The sequence below is a fragment of the Chiloscyllium punctatum genome, chromosome 41 (assembly GCF_047496795.1).
Source record: "Chiloscyllium punctatum isolate Juve2018m chromosome 41, sChiPun1.3, whole genome shotgun sequence".
Lineage (NCBI taxonomy): Eukaryota > Metazoa > Chordata > Chondrichthyes > Orectolobiformes > Hemiscylliidae > Chiloscyllium > Chiloscyllium punctatum.
Genome location: NC_092779.1, coordinates 10,663,827 through 10,675,853, shown reverse-complemented (window position 1 = coordinate 10,675,853; position 12,027 = coordinate 10,663,827). Strand labels below are relative to the sequence as shown.

The window sequence follows — 12,027 nt, the reverse complement described above, 5'->3', positions numbered from 1 at the left end:
CTGCATAATGCATGAACAAGTTCTGAACTATTGGGTCAGCAATTCCTCAAACATTCACCTTCATGGCAAGAGCAATCAAAGCTCCCTCTGTTGGCTGTCCCATCAGTGTATCATTTTGAATAACGGCATCATTACATACACAGCCAGCCTGCAAAAGAAAAGTGCTTGTGTAACTATATTATAAATATCTCCCCAATAAAAGAAATGGAAAATTAATTTCAAAGTTTTGAAAAATACAAATTATGCAATACATTTATTCAGAATTTTTAAACAGATGTGTCAACAATTCTGTACCTCCACAATTTTAGTTATTGCCGATTTAGAGAACCCGTGAATCACTTCGCCATCCATCATAACCTCTCCATACCTATTATAGCCAACACCGGTAACCTACAAGAGAAATCAAATAGAACAGCTGGATAAAACAAGGGCTTCATCTGATATGGGATTAAACAAAATTCACACACAATGCACATTTTCTCATGAGCAAGTTTAGTTAAACCTCATAGCTACTTCAAGAAAACTGCAACCCAAGAACAATGAGAACCAAGACCTAGTAACTTAGCTTAAATGCTTGCTTATAAGATCCTGTTACCTTATCATTAAAGATCCTGAAAGATTCTTAATCAGGATAGTTCAACTTAAAAAGATCACAGAAAGCATTTCATTTTTATTGCACATTGATGTTTAAATATTAAATTGAACAATCTCAAAAGCTGCATGAGATTTCTGCTGTAATTACGAATGAATATTCTAACAAAATAAGTACAGAATTAGAATGCTAATATTTAATTAATTTGGAGATGCCGGTGTTGGACTGGGGTGTACAAAGTTAAAAATCACACAACACCGAGTTATAGTCCAACAGGTTAAATTGGAAGCACACTAGCTTTCGGAGAACCGCTCCTTCATCAGGTGGTTGTGGATTTAATTGGTTCTCTTATAACATCAAAGCATATCTTGTATAATCAAGTCTATTTACATTGGTTCATTTTAATAAGCTACAAGTCACAATATAACATATCTATCATAACATCTATTGGATGTTTCCCAATTCTGCACTTCCATGTTAAGTTCGCAACTCAAAACATATGAATTTTGTATTATGCTGCCACAGGATTGGCTCATTGAGAAACATACAGGAACATTGTTGCAGGTACCTCATCATATTCTATGCACATCATCTAAGTATCAAGTTCAAGATGCATTGAAATGTTTCTCACCTCAGCATGTTGTCCATCTGAAGTATAAATATGAGTCACTGTCATTTCATTCTTTGTTAGTGTTCCCGTTTTATCAGAGCATATTACATTGCAACAACCTAAGAATGCAAACTAGTTTAGGTTAGGGACAAGATAACATGCATTCAGCAAATAGTGTTTTACCAATGATTACATTTTAATAAACTATTTTAGTAAACTTATTCTATACTGGCCATACCATTAAAATGTTCAGATCAAACCAAGTCTTTAATCACCCAATATTTATGCTAAAACAACTTTAGACAAAGTTACAAACAAGAATTATGACAGTATCTCTTTTCTTATGTTCAAAGTAATTTCTTTTTACCAAGAGTTTCCACAATTGGGAGCTTCTTCACAATGGCTCTCTTCTTTACCATTCTCATCACACCAAGGGCCAACGTTACTGTCACTACAATGGGCAAACCCTCTGGAATAGCAGCAACAGCCAAACTAGAATAAATAGGCAAATAAAAACAGCTATAGATACCAACAAAGTTGATTATAAAAATATTCAATAAAGGTGAAACATGAAATAAAATTTGCATTGACAGCATTCTACGCTAAGATCTAATAATGAATTATTCAAATACCTTTCACCATGCTCTGCTTTACAAGGCATTGAAAGGAACTGAAAAATAAAGGAGGGTAGTCTATTGCTGAATGAGCAGTTTTTGTTTTAGATAAATGTCTCCATCTGAGACTTTTCAATTCCTTTTATAATAATCTGACAAACAGCCAAGCCTAAGTTAGCTTCTGTTGAAAAAATTGGTAGGAGAGGAAATGAAATGAGGAAAATAAAGTTTTGTTTTAGGGTTTTGCTTTCCTGCTCATTTCCTTCTCCAATATGTTTCTCCTGAAAGTTGGAATTCAAAGCAGTATATAATTTCACTGTGCAGTGGAAACCAAAACAACACACTCCCAATAAGATACTCTTTAAATGACACCCAATAGAATTACCATCAGCACTGGGGCAAAAAATCCAAGGCTGAAGCAGTTTCCACCCAGCACCTTCAGCATAGGTGAATTGAAGAATGATTAAAGACGTTAGCATTTTGTTAGCTGTTCTTATCTCAAAAGCACACAGGTAAGAAGATAACTGCACTATGTCCATTGCAACTTTGCTGTTACTTAGCCAAACATATTTGTGCTGGCACTTTGCTAGAGCAAATAAAAATGACTTGGTTCAGTGGTATCACTCATGTCTGATTTAGAAGGTTATACACTCAAGATACATTCTAAAGAATTTAGCACATAATTTAGGCAAATATAAGGTTTGGTTAACTTGCAATGAGTTATAAAATTGAGGCTGTCTGCATCTCAGGTAGCATTATGGTGAGTTCTCACTGAGTCTTAGTCAATATTTAACTCTCAACCAGTTTCAAAACAGATAATTTGAGCTTTATCTCATTACCGATTGAGGCATTTTGTGCTCAAATTACTATTTCTAAATTACAAAACTACTTAATCGGATGTGAAGTAATTTGGAACATTCTAAAGGTGTGAAAAGCAATGAAAGTTCAAGTTATTTATCTTATTATGATAACCTCACAGCACTGTACTTTTCTTATAGCTATGTGTTGTCTGCTTCAAATGTTTATCTGCTTTTGCTGCAAAAGACAACACTCAACTCACCTCACACCAATAGTGAACATGTCAAGAATATGTTTTCCCTGCAGCCAGCCAACTAGCATTATAACACCTACAAAAAGCAGAAAACATTGCATTTAGACAGCCAAAATACTGCTGTTAAAATTTGTAACTTCTGTAACTCACTAATATTACGGAAACAAAACTTATCAGCATTTAAACATAAAAGTTGAGTTAACCATTTAGCATGAATTTGCACAGGTTGACCATAGTTCAAATAATTTATTTACTAACACTAATTCATCAACAACTTGTATTTCTACAGTGGTCTTCACATGCTGGGAGAGGACTCAACAGTGGAAGATAAAATAGCAAATGCTGAAAAGGAAGGAAGGAAGGAAAATAGGAGGTGGCCAGGGAGAAAACTAAAAAAAACAAGGCCAAAGAGAAAGATTTCAAGCATTTGAATACTCTGATGAATGTTCATTAACCTGAAATTTCAACTGCTTCTCCCTCCATAGAAACAGCCAGACCACAGTTTTTCCAGTACTTTCCGCATTCACTTCAATACTATTTTGTCCACAGTACTGTTCTTTTGTTATGGATAAGGATCTTAAGCTAGTCTTTTGAAATGCAGGTAAATCAGGTAACAATACAGAGAACCAGGCAGAACACCTACAGGAGCAAAGTGTATCGACTGAGCGAATAACCAACATTGTAGAACCAGGGAGGTGAAGGTAAGGGAACAATATCAGGGGAATGAGGGGAAGGAGGGTAGTGTGAGGGTAGTGATTGCATGAACTGTCAAAAGAATTGTGAAGACATGGAGAATTTTAAGAAGAGGACAAAAATTTTGAAGCATCAAGGAAAGCTAGTGAAGCTTGAAGGGTGCAGAAGTTTGGCAGGGAGTTCTTGGAGGTATCAATATTTATGAGGATGTGGTCTGGAAATAGATTTAAATATACTTGCTTTTTCCTTAATTATTACATATTTGATGCCATATCATTAAATGTTTTATATTTCAGAGAGATGCCAGCTTGGAAAATACTTTGAAAATCCACTGAGATATGATCTTGAAGTTACAATTTACCACAATTATATCAAAACCTCTCACAGTGCATTGCCGTGTATCAGTAAATACTATGCCTTTCCAGATTAATATTTATATGTATGGTACAATCATAATACATCATGAATGTCCATGGAACATGATTCAACATTTCAATTACAACACTGACCATAATCCATAAATGACAGATATTAGACCAGTCCACTTGTACTGTAGTCATAACATATTTAAACTGTTTAAAAAATTGTAATTTTAAAAAACAAAAAACTGCCTTTTTCTTTCCAGTAAGCCATTCCAATTCAGAAAAAAAATGCTTCTCTTGGGTGCTTATAGGCTCGTAGTATAACAGTCTAAGGAGCTTATTAGGCTCTCAGTGCATACCCAGCTTCCAAAGGCTGTTCAAACTACATTTATTAAAGAGTCTGGAACCCAAAGACAAAACTGAGTAACGTTAATGAACAAAATAGATCTTCAACAAATGGCATTTTAATTTGCAAGTTTTGAAATCAACACCTACATTTGTAAGTAGAGAACTGCTGAATGTGAACAATACAATCAAGTCTCGTACACAATAGGAAATACCAGACAAGCATATCACGAAGATGCTTCATTGCGTGTGGGCAGAGCAGGAGTTTCATAATTGTTAAAATCAGTATAGAGTCAAGCTGAGCTCTAAGAAATTGAACAAAAACAAAAAGAACTGCAGATACTGGAAATCATAAAAACAAAAAAAAAAACAAAATTGTTCTTGTTTCAAAGAAATTAAATATAATTACTAATTTAGCCATATGCTGCAATAGGTTTTTGCTTTGTAGTGTTCATTTGTTGACAAAAACCAAGGAAAGTATACTTATTTAAGGGGAATAATATTTTGTAATGTTTCCAAAATTCAAAACTTACTTTATAGTTTTTAACAAATCTAGTCAATCTGTTGTATTTTTCAAGCATTTAAATTAACTATTTTATTTCTCATTCCCTGTTTCAGTTTAGTGGTTAACACTTGAAAAATCCCAAGGTAGGACAAAATAGACCTTGACAGACCAATTCCAAACTGAACTTTAAATGTAAAATTTTCTTTCTTACCTATAATGCCAAAAGAGTACAGTGAAAGTTGTTTTCCTAACAGGTCCATGCTTTTCTGTAATGGTGTTTTAGGAGCCTCAAGAAGCAAACACATCAGAAATATAAGTCAATACTTTGAAATGTAAATGCCCTGTTGAAGCCAATAATAACCATATTTTAAAATTGTTTCCTTCACCATCACCCTTTCAATCTCATATCCAACCACAGCAATCCGTAATGTGATAGCGCTGGGTACAATGTCAAAAATCTTTCTTGTTGAATCTCTGCTACATGGGAGAGGTGCCAAGTGATGAAGAAGCACTTCTATATTGAAATGAAACAGAAGACCAGGTGAATGGTTGAGATTATCTGGCACTCTTCCAAGTAGCAACAATTCTGTTGTTCTTCAGCTGGATGTATTTAAGAGGCAGAAAATACTACCCTAAGATGTTTTCAAAACATCCGACTAATAGGATTACTGTGAGACAGACAACCTCAAAATTGGGTAGGTTTGCTCACCATATAGAAATTCCAGAACAGTGTAACATGGTGAACAACCACTTCATTAATAACTTTACAAAATATAGATCATTGCATAGCAACTAGAGAAGTTAGCCTCTCTGCCAGTCAATAAGATCAAGGCTGATCTGTGACTTAACTTCACATATCTGGCTTTAACCCATCATTATTAAAACATTTGATTAATGCAATTCTAACAAGTTCAGATTTCTTTTCCTTATAGTTTAATCAATGAAACCCAGGTACAGCAAATTTTGTTTTATATGGAATATTGTGAACCGACACTCTGGACTTATGCCGTAAATAAAGAGTGATTTATGTACCACCTGTATTATGTTTTTACATTGATTATGGGGACTCTTGATCAAATGGATACTCCTGGTCCCAAATGTGCCAATTAGTAAAAAGGTTGCTGTAGATTGTAAATTTATGTGACATTCTTTCCGAAGCCATTAGATTCTTTCTAAAGTGTAAACCTGCTCCCAGTGCTCCTGGTGTGATCCAACTTTCTATATAAATTGATTTCCATTCTAAGTTAGTTTGCATGCATGTTAATCCAGGTGAATTTAGGGGTGGAAACTTCCACTTTGTGTCTTTCTTTTCAGTAATGTTTAATTTCGTGCTACCAAGCAAGAATTTAAAACTTATTAATGAGATATTTGTTATTTCTTTCAGTCGTAACAGCAGTCCTAACAATTCAATAGTCTATTGTCATATTAGAATAAGAACTAGGAGCAGGAGCAGACAATTTAGCCCCTTGGGCTTGCACCATCTTTTAATACAATTATAGCTGATCTTCTCACTTCTGGCTCAACTATGCTTTCCTACCCAGTTTCCATAACCCTTCAATTCATTACTAATTAAAAATCTGTCTGTCTAACTCGTCAAATTTACTCAATGTCCCAGCATCCACCACGCTCTGGAGCAGTGAACTCCACAGATTCGTGACCCTTTGAGAGAAATACTTTCCCTCATCTCTGTTTTTAATCCGCTATCCCTTATCCTAAAACCATCTTGTTGTAGATTTGCCCACTGTAAGGAAGCATCCTTTCAATGCCTACTTTGGTAATGCCTTTTAACATCTTACACACCTCAATTAGATGTCTTCTCATTCTCGAAACTCCAGAGTATAGGCCTAAACTGCTCAATCTCTCCTCCTTAAGACAAACCCCTCAACTCTGGAATCAATCTAAAGTACCTCCTCAGAACTGCCTCCAATACAACGACATCCCTTATCAAGTAAGGGATTCAAGTTTTATGCAATATTGCAGGTGATTATTCACCTTCACAACTTAGTTGGTGGTATTGAATTTACTGAGATGGCAGTTGCAAAAGTTTAGGCCAATATATATCAAGCAAACAAATCAACATGCAGATCAATTTCAGATATGATACTCTTGATTAAACAAGTTTGTTAAACTATGTCTATTGTGTAGGAACTCATCAACCTTAACAATCTTATTAATGCAGACATTAGCCTTTGATGCCAGAAATACAAATTCTCAGTGAATAATCTTGAAGGCATGTATATATGAAACTATCTTTCTCAATTATACCTTCACAAATTAGGTCCCAAGTTATCCTTAGAGAAAAACTTAGTATCTTAATTTCTAAACTTCAACTATGACAAATAATATAAAAATGACTAATTCAAAGGCTTACTTCCTCAGCTTGCATCATTTTGAAAACCTCTCCAAATTCAGAGTTTTCTCCAGTCCCTATAACAATACCCTGAAAAAAAAACAAATATAAGAATTCGTAAGTAATTTGTATTAACATCATATGTAACGATGCATTTCAGACTTCAATCAGTCAGTCATGAGGACATGCAAGATTTCCCGTTGAAATTATACTGTAAAGAAGCTACACTGCAATGCTGCAGGGAATTCTTTCTTAAAAAGTAACTGAGAACAACCTGATCAAACCACATTTTCATGCTTAAGAGTACAATTGAGAGGTTGGTTCAAAATTACCTTAGCTCTGCCACACCTAACCAATGTGCCCATGAAAGCAATATTATTTCTGGATGTGAGGTCACCATTTGTAGCTGATGGCTGTGGAATTGTTGATTTTGTACATGGGGAAGTCTCTCCTGTGAGGCTTGATTCATCAATGGAAGTGTCAACAACCTGAAGGAAAAAGGACATTAATTCATTAAAATATGAAGTTCTTACAAGTTCCCAGGAGATGTTCTTTGATATTCCACTTACAGGTCTTCACAGCAATAGCACAAAGTTTCATTGCACATAACATCACAGCTTAGCCTATACTGTCCTTACACAATGTTTTTCTGTGCAGACTTATAAAGGAGATCATCTCTACCCCCACCCCAAAACAAATATTATGCCCAAACACCCAAGTTAACTTAATCTAACATACTGCTTAACTGGAAACAAGTCTTTCACCATTTTTGTTGTCAACTTCCCACCTTTCTGAACTTTTGCTTACATTCGAAACTTACAAATGCATAACAAAGACCAGATAGTGATCTGGCAATTACCTTCTGATATTGTTTTGTGTGTGTATAATTAAAGCTAAAAACAATATACAGAAGCAACACTCTGCACTGACCAGCAGCAATGCTCAGGTGTGACCTCTAAACACACTGATCGGAGCTTATCCACATACATTTGGATGTGCTGAACTGTAAATGTTTTTTAAAAATTCAAATCAGATTTAAAGCTAACACTGCAATGATCTTGAAGGCATGTATTTATGAAACGATCTTTCTTAGTTATCCCTTCACAAATTAGATCTCAAGTTATTCCTTTTTAAGCACTGGACCATTTTTTTGAAGCTTTTGAAAACAAAGCTACATTTTTTATAGTGGTTATTCATTAGTCTAGAAATCGAAAGGTAGTTTAATATAATACTTGATTTTTTTAAACAGTATTTTAATATGTAAAACATGTTGGTTAATTCCGCTGAGCAATTTTTCAGTCGAAGTCTAAATTTAATCTGCTTGAATGCTCATACCACTGAAGAAAAACTATAATTGTACAAGAAATAGGTCACCCATGATTTTTTTCAAGAAAGCAGAAAATGAAAAAGAAATCCCTTATGAACACAGCAGAATGAAACCAGGCTGACAAATTATTAAAATACCTTCAGCTAGAAATATTTACACAACCCAATTTTTTACAGTTGTGACTCTAAAATGTGTGTCAATGTGGATTAAAAACTGACTGACTAACAGAAAAGCCAGAGTATGCATATACGGGCCTGTGCCTGATTGGCAGCATGAGTGGAGTGGAGTGGAGTGCAGTCCAGCAGGAGTCAGTCTGGGGCCTCCAGGTTTTACAATTTATATCAATGACTTTGATGAGGGGAATGAAACTATGGCTTCTAAACCTGCATATGGCATCAAGATAGGTCAGAATTATATAACAAAGTTGTTGTAAGAAGTTTGCAAATTGATATAGGTATCTTTTTTTTAAAACCTTGAGTTATCTTGAGAATGTGACTTAAAAATAGTTCTGGGATTTAGATACTAATTAATCAAAACCTGCAGTCCATTCTAAAAGAAGACAGACTTCAATCTAGGTTTGCTCAATATATCATTTCAGTTGCATGACTGTAATCTTTTGCTATAAACTGTGTCTTATGGTCCTGCTCCACAGCTACCTGAGGAAGGAACACTGCTCTGAAAGGTAGTGCTTCCAAATAAACCTGCTGGACTATAACCTGGTGCTGTGATTTTGTCCACCCCAGTCCAACACAACCCCCTCCACATTAGTGATACAGATACATTGAGTTAATGGGCAAAAGTCTGGCAGATGGAGTATAATGTAGGAAAATGCTAAATTATTCAGTTTTTCAGGAAGATTGGGAAAGTAAACTATTATTGAAATGGAATTCCAAGATACAGAGGGATTTGTGTGCTCTAATGTTAGGACATGAAAGATTAATGTGCAGGTACAATGAGACCCTTTATCACAAGAGAAATTAAGTAAGGATGTTGTACTTTAGTACTTCAATAATATGACATCTCTCAATGAGTTTCTCAAGGGGAGAAGGGCCAGCAGGAAGTCATTGTACACATTGAAACCAACAACATAGGAAGGGAAAAGTTTGAAATTCTGAAGGGAGATTACAGAGAGTTAGGCAGGAATTTAAAGCCAAACAGAGAACAGCCAGGAAATTCCTCGAGGCATGGTACTCATCCACAGATTCAATCAATCAATCAATAAGCACATCGACCTGGACCCAATATACCGACCACTGCAATGGACAGCTGGAACTGACAACCGGAAGCGGCAGATTCAAACCACTACAGATGCCGGAGGAAAGATCACAGAAGTGCTTCACAGGAGGCTCCCAAGCACTGAGGATGTCACCTAGACAGGGGACGAAACGTCTGCAACACAAATTCCCAGCTCGGCGAACAGAACCACAACAACGAGCATCTGAGCTACAAATCTTCTCACAAACTTTGAATAGACAGGATAGATTGAGTGAATCCTTAGAAGAGTATAAAGGAAGTAGTTGTATGCTTAAAAGGGAAATCGGGAGGGAAATAAGGGGACATGAGATAACTGTGGCAAATAGAGTTAAGGAGAATCCAAAGGGTTTTTACAAATACATTAAGGACAAAAGGGTAACTAGAGAGAGAATAGGACCCCTCAAAAGATCAGCGAGGCAGCCTTTGTATGGAGTCGCAGGAGATGGGGGAAGATACTAAACGAGTATTTTGCATCAGTATTTACTGTGGAAAAGGACATGGAAGATATAGAATGTAGGGAATTAGACGGTAACCTCTTGAAAAATGTCCGTATTACAGATGAGGAAATGCTTGAAATGGATAAAAGTGGATAAATCTCCAGGATCTGATCAGGTGTACCCTAGAACTCTGTGGGAAGCTTGAGAACTGATTGCTGGGCCTCTTACTCAAATATTTGTATCATTAATGGCCACAGGTGAGATGCCAGAAGACTAGAGGTTGGCTAACGTGGTGCCACTGTTTGAAAAAGGTGGTAAGGACAAGCCAGGGAACCATAGACCAGTGAACCTGATGTCGGTAGTGGGCAAGTTGCTGGAAAGAATCCTGAGGGATAGGATGTACATGTATTTGGAAAGGCAAGGACTGATGAGGGATAGTCAACATGGCTTTGTGCATGGGAAGCCATGTCTCAAACTTGATTGACTTTTTTTTAAAGAAGTACAAAGAGGATTGATGAGGGTAGAGCAGTGGACATGATCTATATGGTCCTCAGTAAGGCGTTTGACAAGGTTCCCCATGGGAAACTGGTTAGCAAGGTTAGATCTCATGGAATATAGGGAGAATTCGCCATTTGGATACAGAACTGGCTCAAAGGTAGAAGACAGTGGGTGGTGGTGGAGGGTTGTTTTTCCAGACTGAAGGCCTGTGACCAGTGGGGTGCCACAAGGATCAGTGCTGGGTCCACTACCTTTCATCATTTATATAAATGATTTGGATGAGAGCATAAGAGGTACAGTTCGTAAATTTGCAGATGATACCAAAATTGGAGGTGTAGTGGACAGCAAAGGTTACCTCAGATTACAACAGGACCTTGATCAGATGGGCCAATGGACTGAGAAGTGGCAGATGGAGTTTAATTCAGATAAATGCAAGGGGCTGTATTTTAGGAAAGCAAATCTTAGCAGGACTTATACACTTAATGGTAAGGTCCTAGGGAGTGTTGTTGAACAAAGAGACCTTGGGAGTGCAGGTTCATACCTCCTTGAAAGTGGAGTTGCAGGTAGATAGGATAGTGAGGCAGCGTTTGGTATGCTTTCCTTTATTGGTCAGAGTATTGATTACAGGAGTTGGGAGGTCATGTTGCGGTTGTACAGGATATTGATTTGGCCACAGTTGAAATAATGCATGTAATTCGGGTCTCCTTCCTATCGGACAGATGTTGTGAAACTTGAAAGGGTTCAGAAAAGATTTACAAGGATGTTGCCAGGGTTGGAGGATTTGAGCTGTAGGGTAGAGGCTGAACAGGCTGGGGCTGTTTTCCCTGAAGCGTCGGAGGCTGAGGGGTGACTTTATAGAGGTTTACAAAATCATGAGGGGCATAGATAGGATAAATAGACAAAGCTTTTTCCCTTGGATGGGGAGGCCAGAACTAGAAGGCATAGGATTAGGGTGAGAGGGGAAAATATAACATGAGACCTAAGGGGCAACTTTTTCACGCAGAGGATGGTACATGTATGGAATGAGCTACCAGAGGAAGTGGTGAAGGCTAGTACAGGTGCAACATTTAAAAGGCATTTGGAGGAGTACATGAATAGGAAGAGTTTGGAGGGATATGGGCCGGATGGTGGCAGGTGGGACTAGATTGAGTTGGGATATCTGGTTGGCATGAACGGTTTGGACCAAAGGGCCTGTTTCCATGCTGTCCATTTCTATGACTCAGTGCAGCTTTGCTCTCCTTATTAAGGACTGTAAACGTAAAATGCTTTGTAAAGTTAAAACACTTTGTAGACGTAAAATGCACTGGAAGCTGTTCAGATGCCGTTTACGAGATTGAGATCTGGAATTATGAGGACATGTTGGACTTGTTTTGACGGATGACTTAATTG

At 36.9% G+C, this 12,027-nt stretch overlaps 1 protein-coding gene across 3 annotated transcripts in view; it reads right to left on the bottom strand.

Annotated features, from left to right (window-relative positions):
* The window catches only part of atp2c1 (ATPase secretory pathway Ca2+ transporting 1), a 132,150-nt gene that overhangs the window by 34,305 nt on the left and 85,818 nt on the right, over positions 1-12,027 (bottom strand). For all 3 annotated transcript variants that reach the window (XM_072560356.1, XM_072560357.1, XM_072560358.1), the window contains 8 exons: positions 7,455-7,610; positions 7,144-7,212; positions 4,984-5,059; positions 2,877-2,943; positions 1,570-1,694; positions 1,224-1,321; positions 295-390; positions 59-148 (listed from right to left, as the gene is read on the bottom strand). In XM_072560356.1, the coding sequence (XP_072416457.1) occupies positions 59-148; positions 295-390; positions 1,224-1,321; positions 1,570-1,694; positions 2,877-2,943; positions 4,984-5,059; positions 7,144-7,212; positions 7,455-7,610 (777 nt within the window). The remainder of the gene's footprint in view (positions 1-58; positions 149-294; positions 391-1,223; positions 1,322-1,569; positions 1,695-2,876; positions 2,944-4,983; positions 5,060-7,143; positions 7,213-7,454; positions 7,611-12,027) is intronic.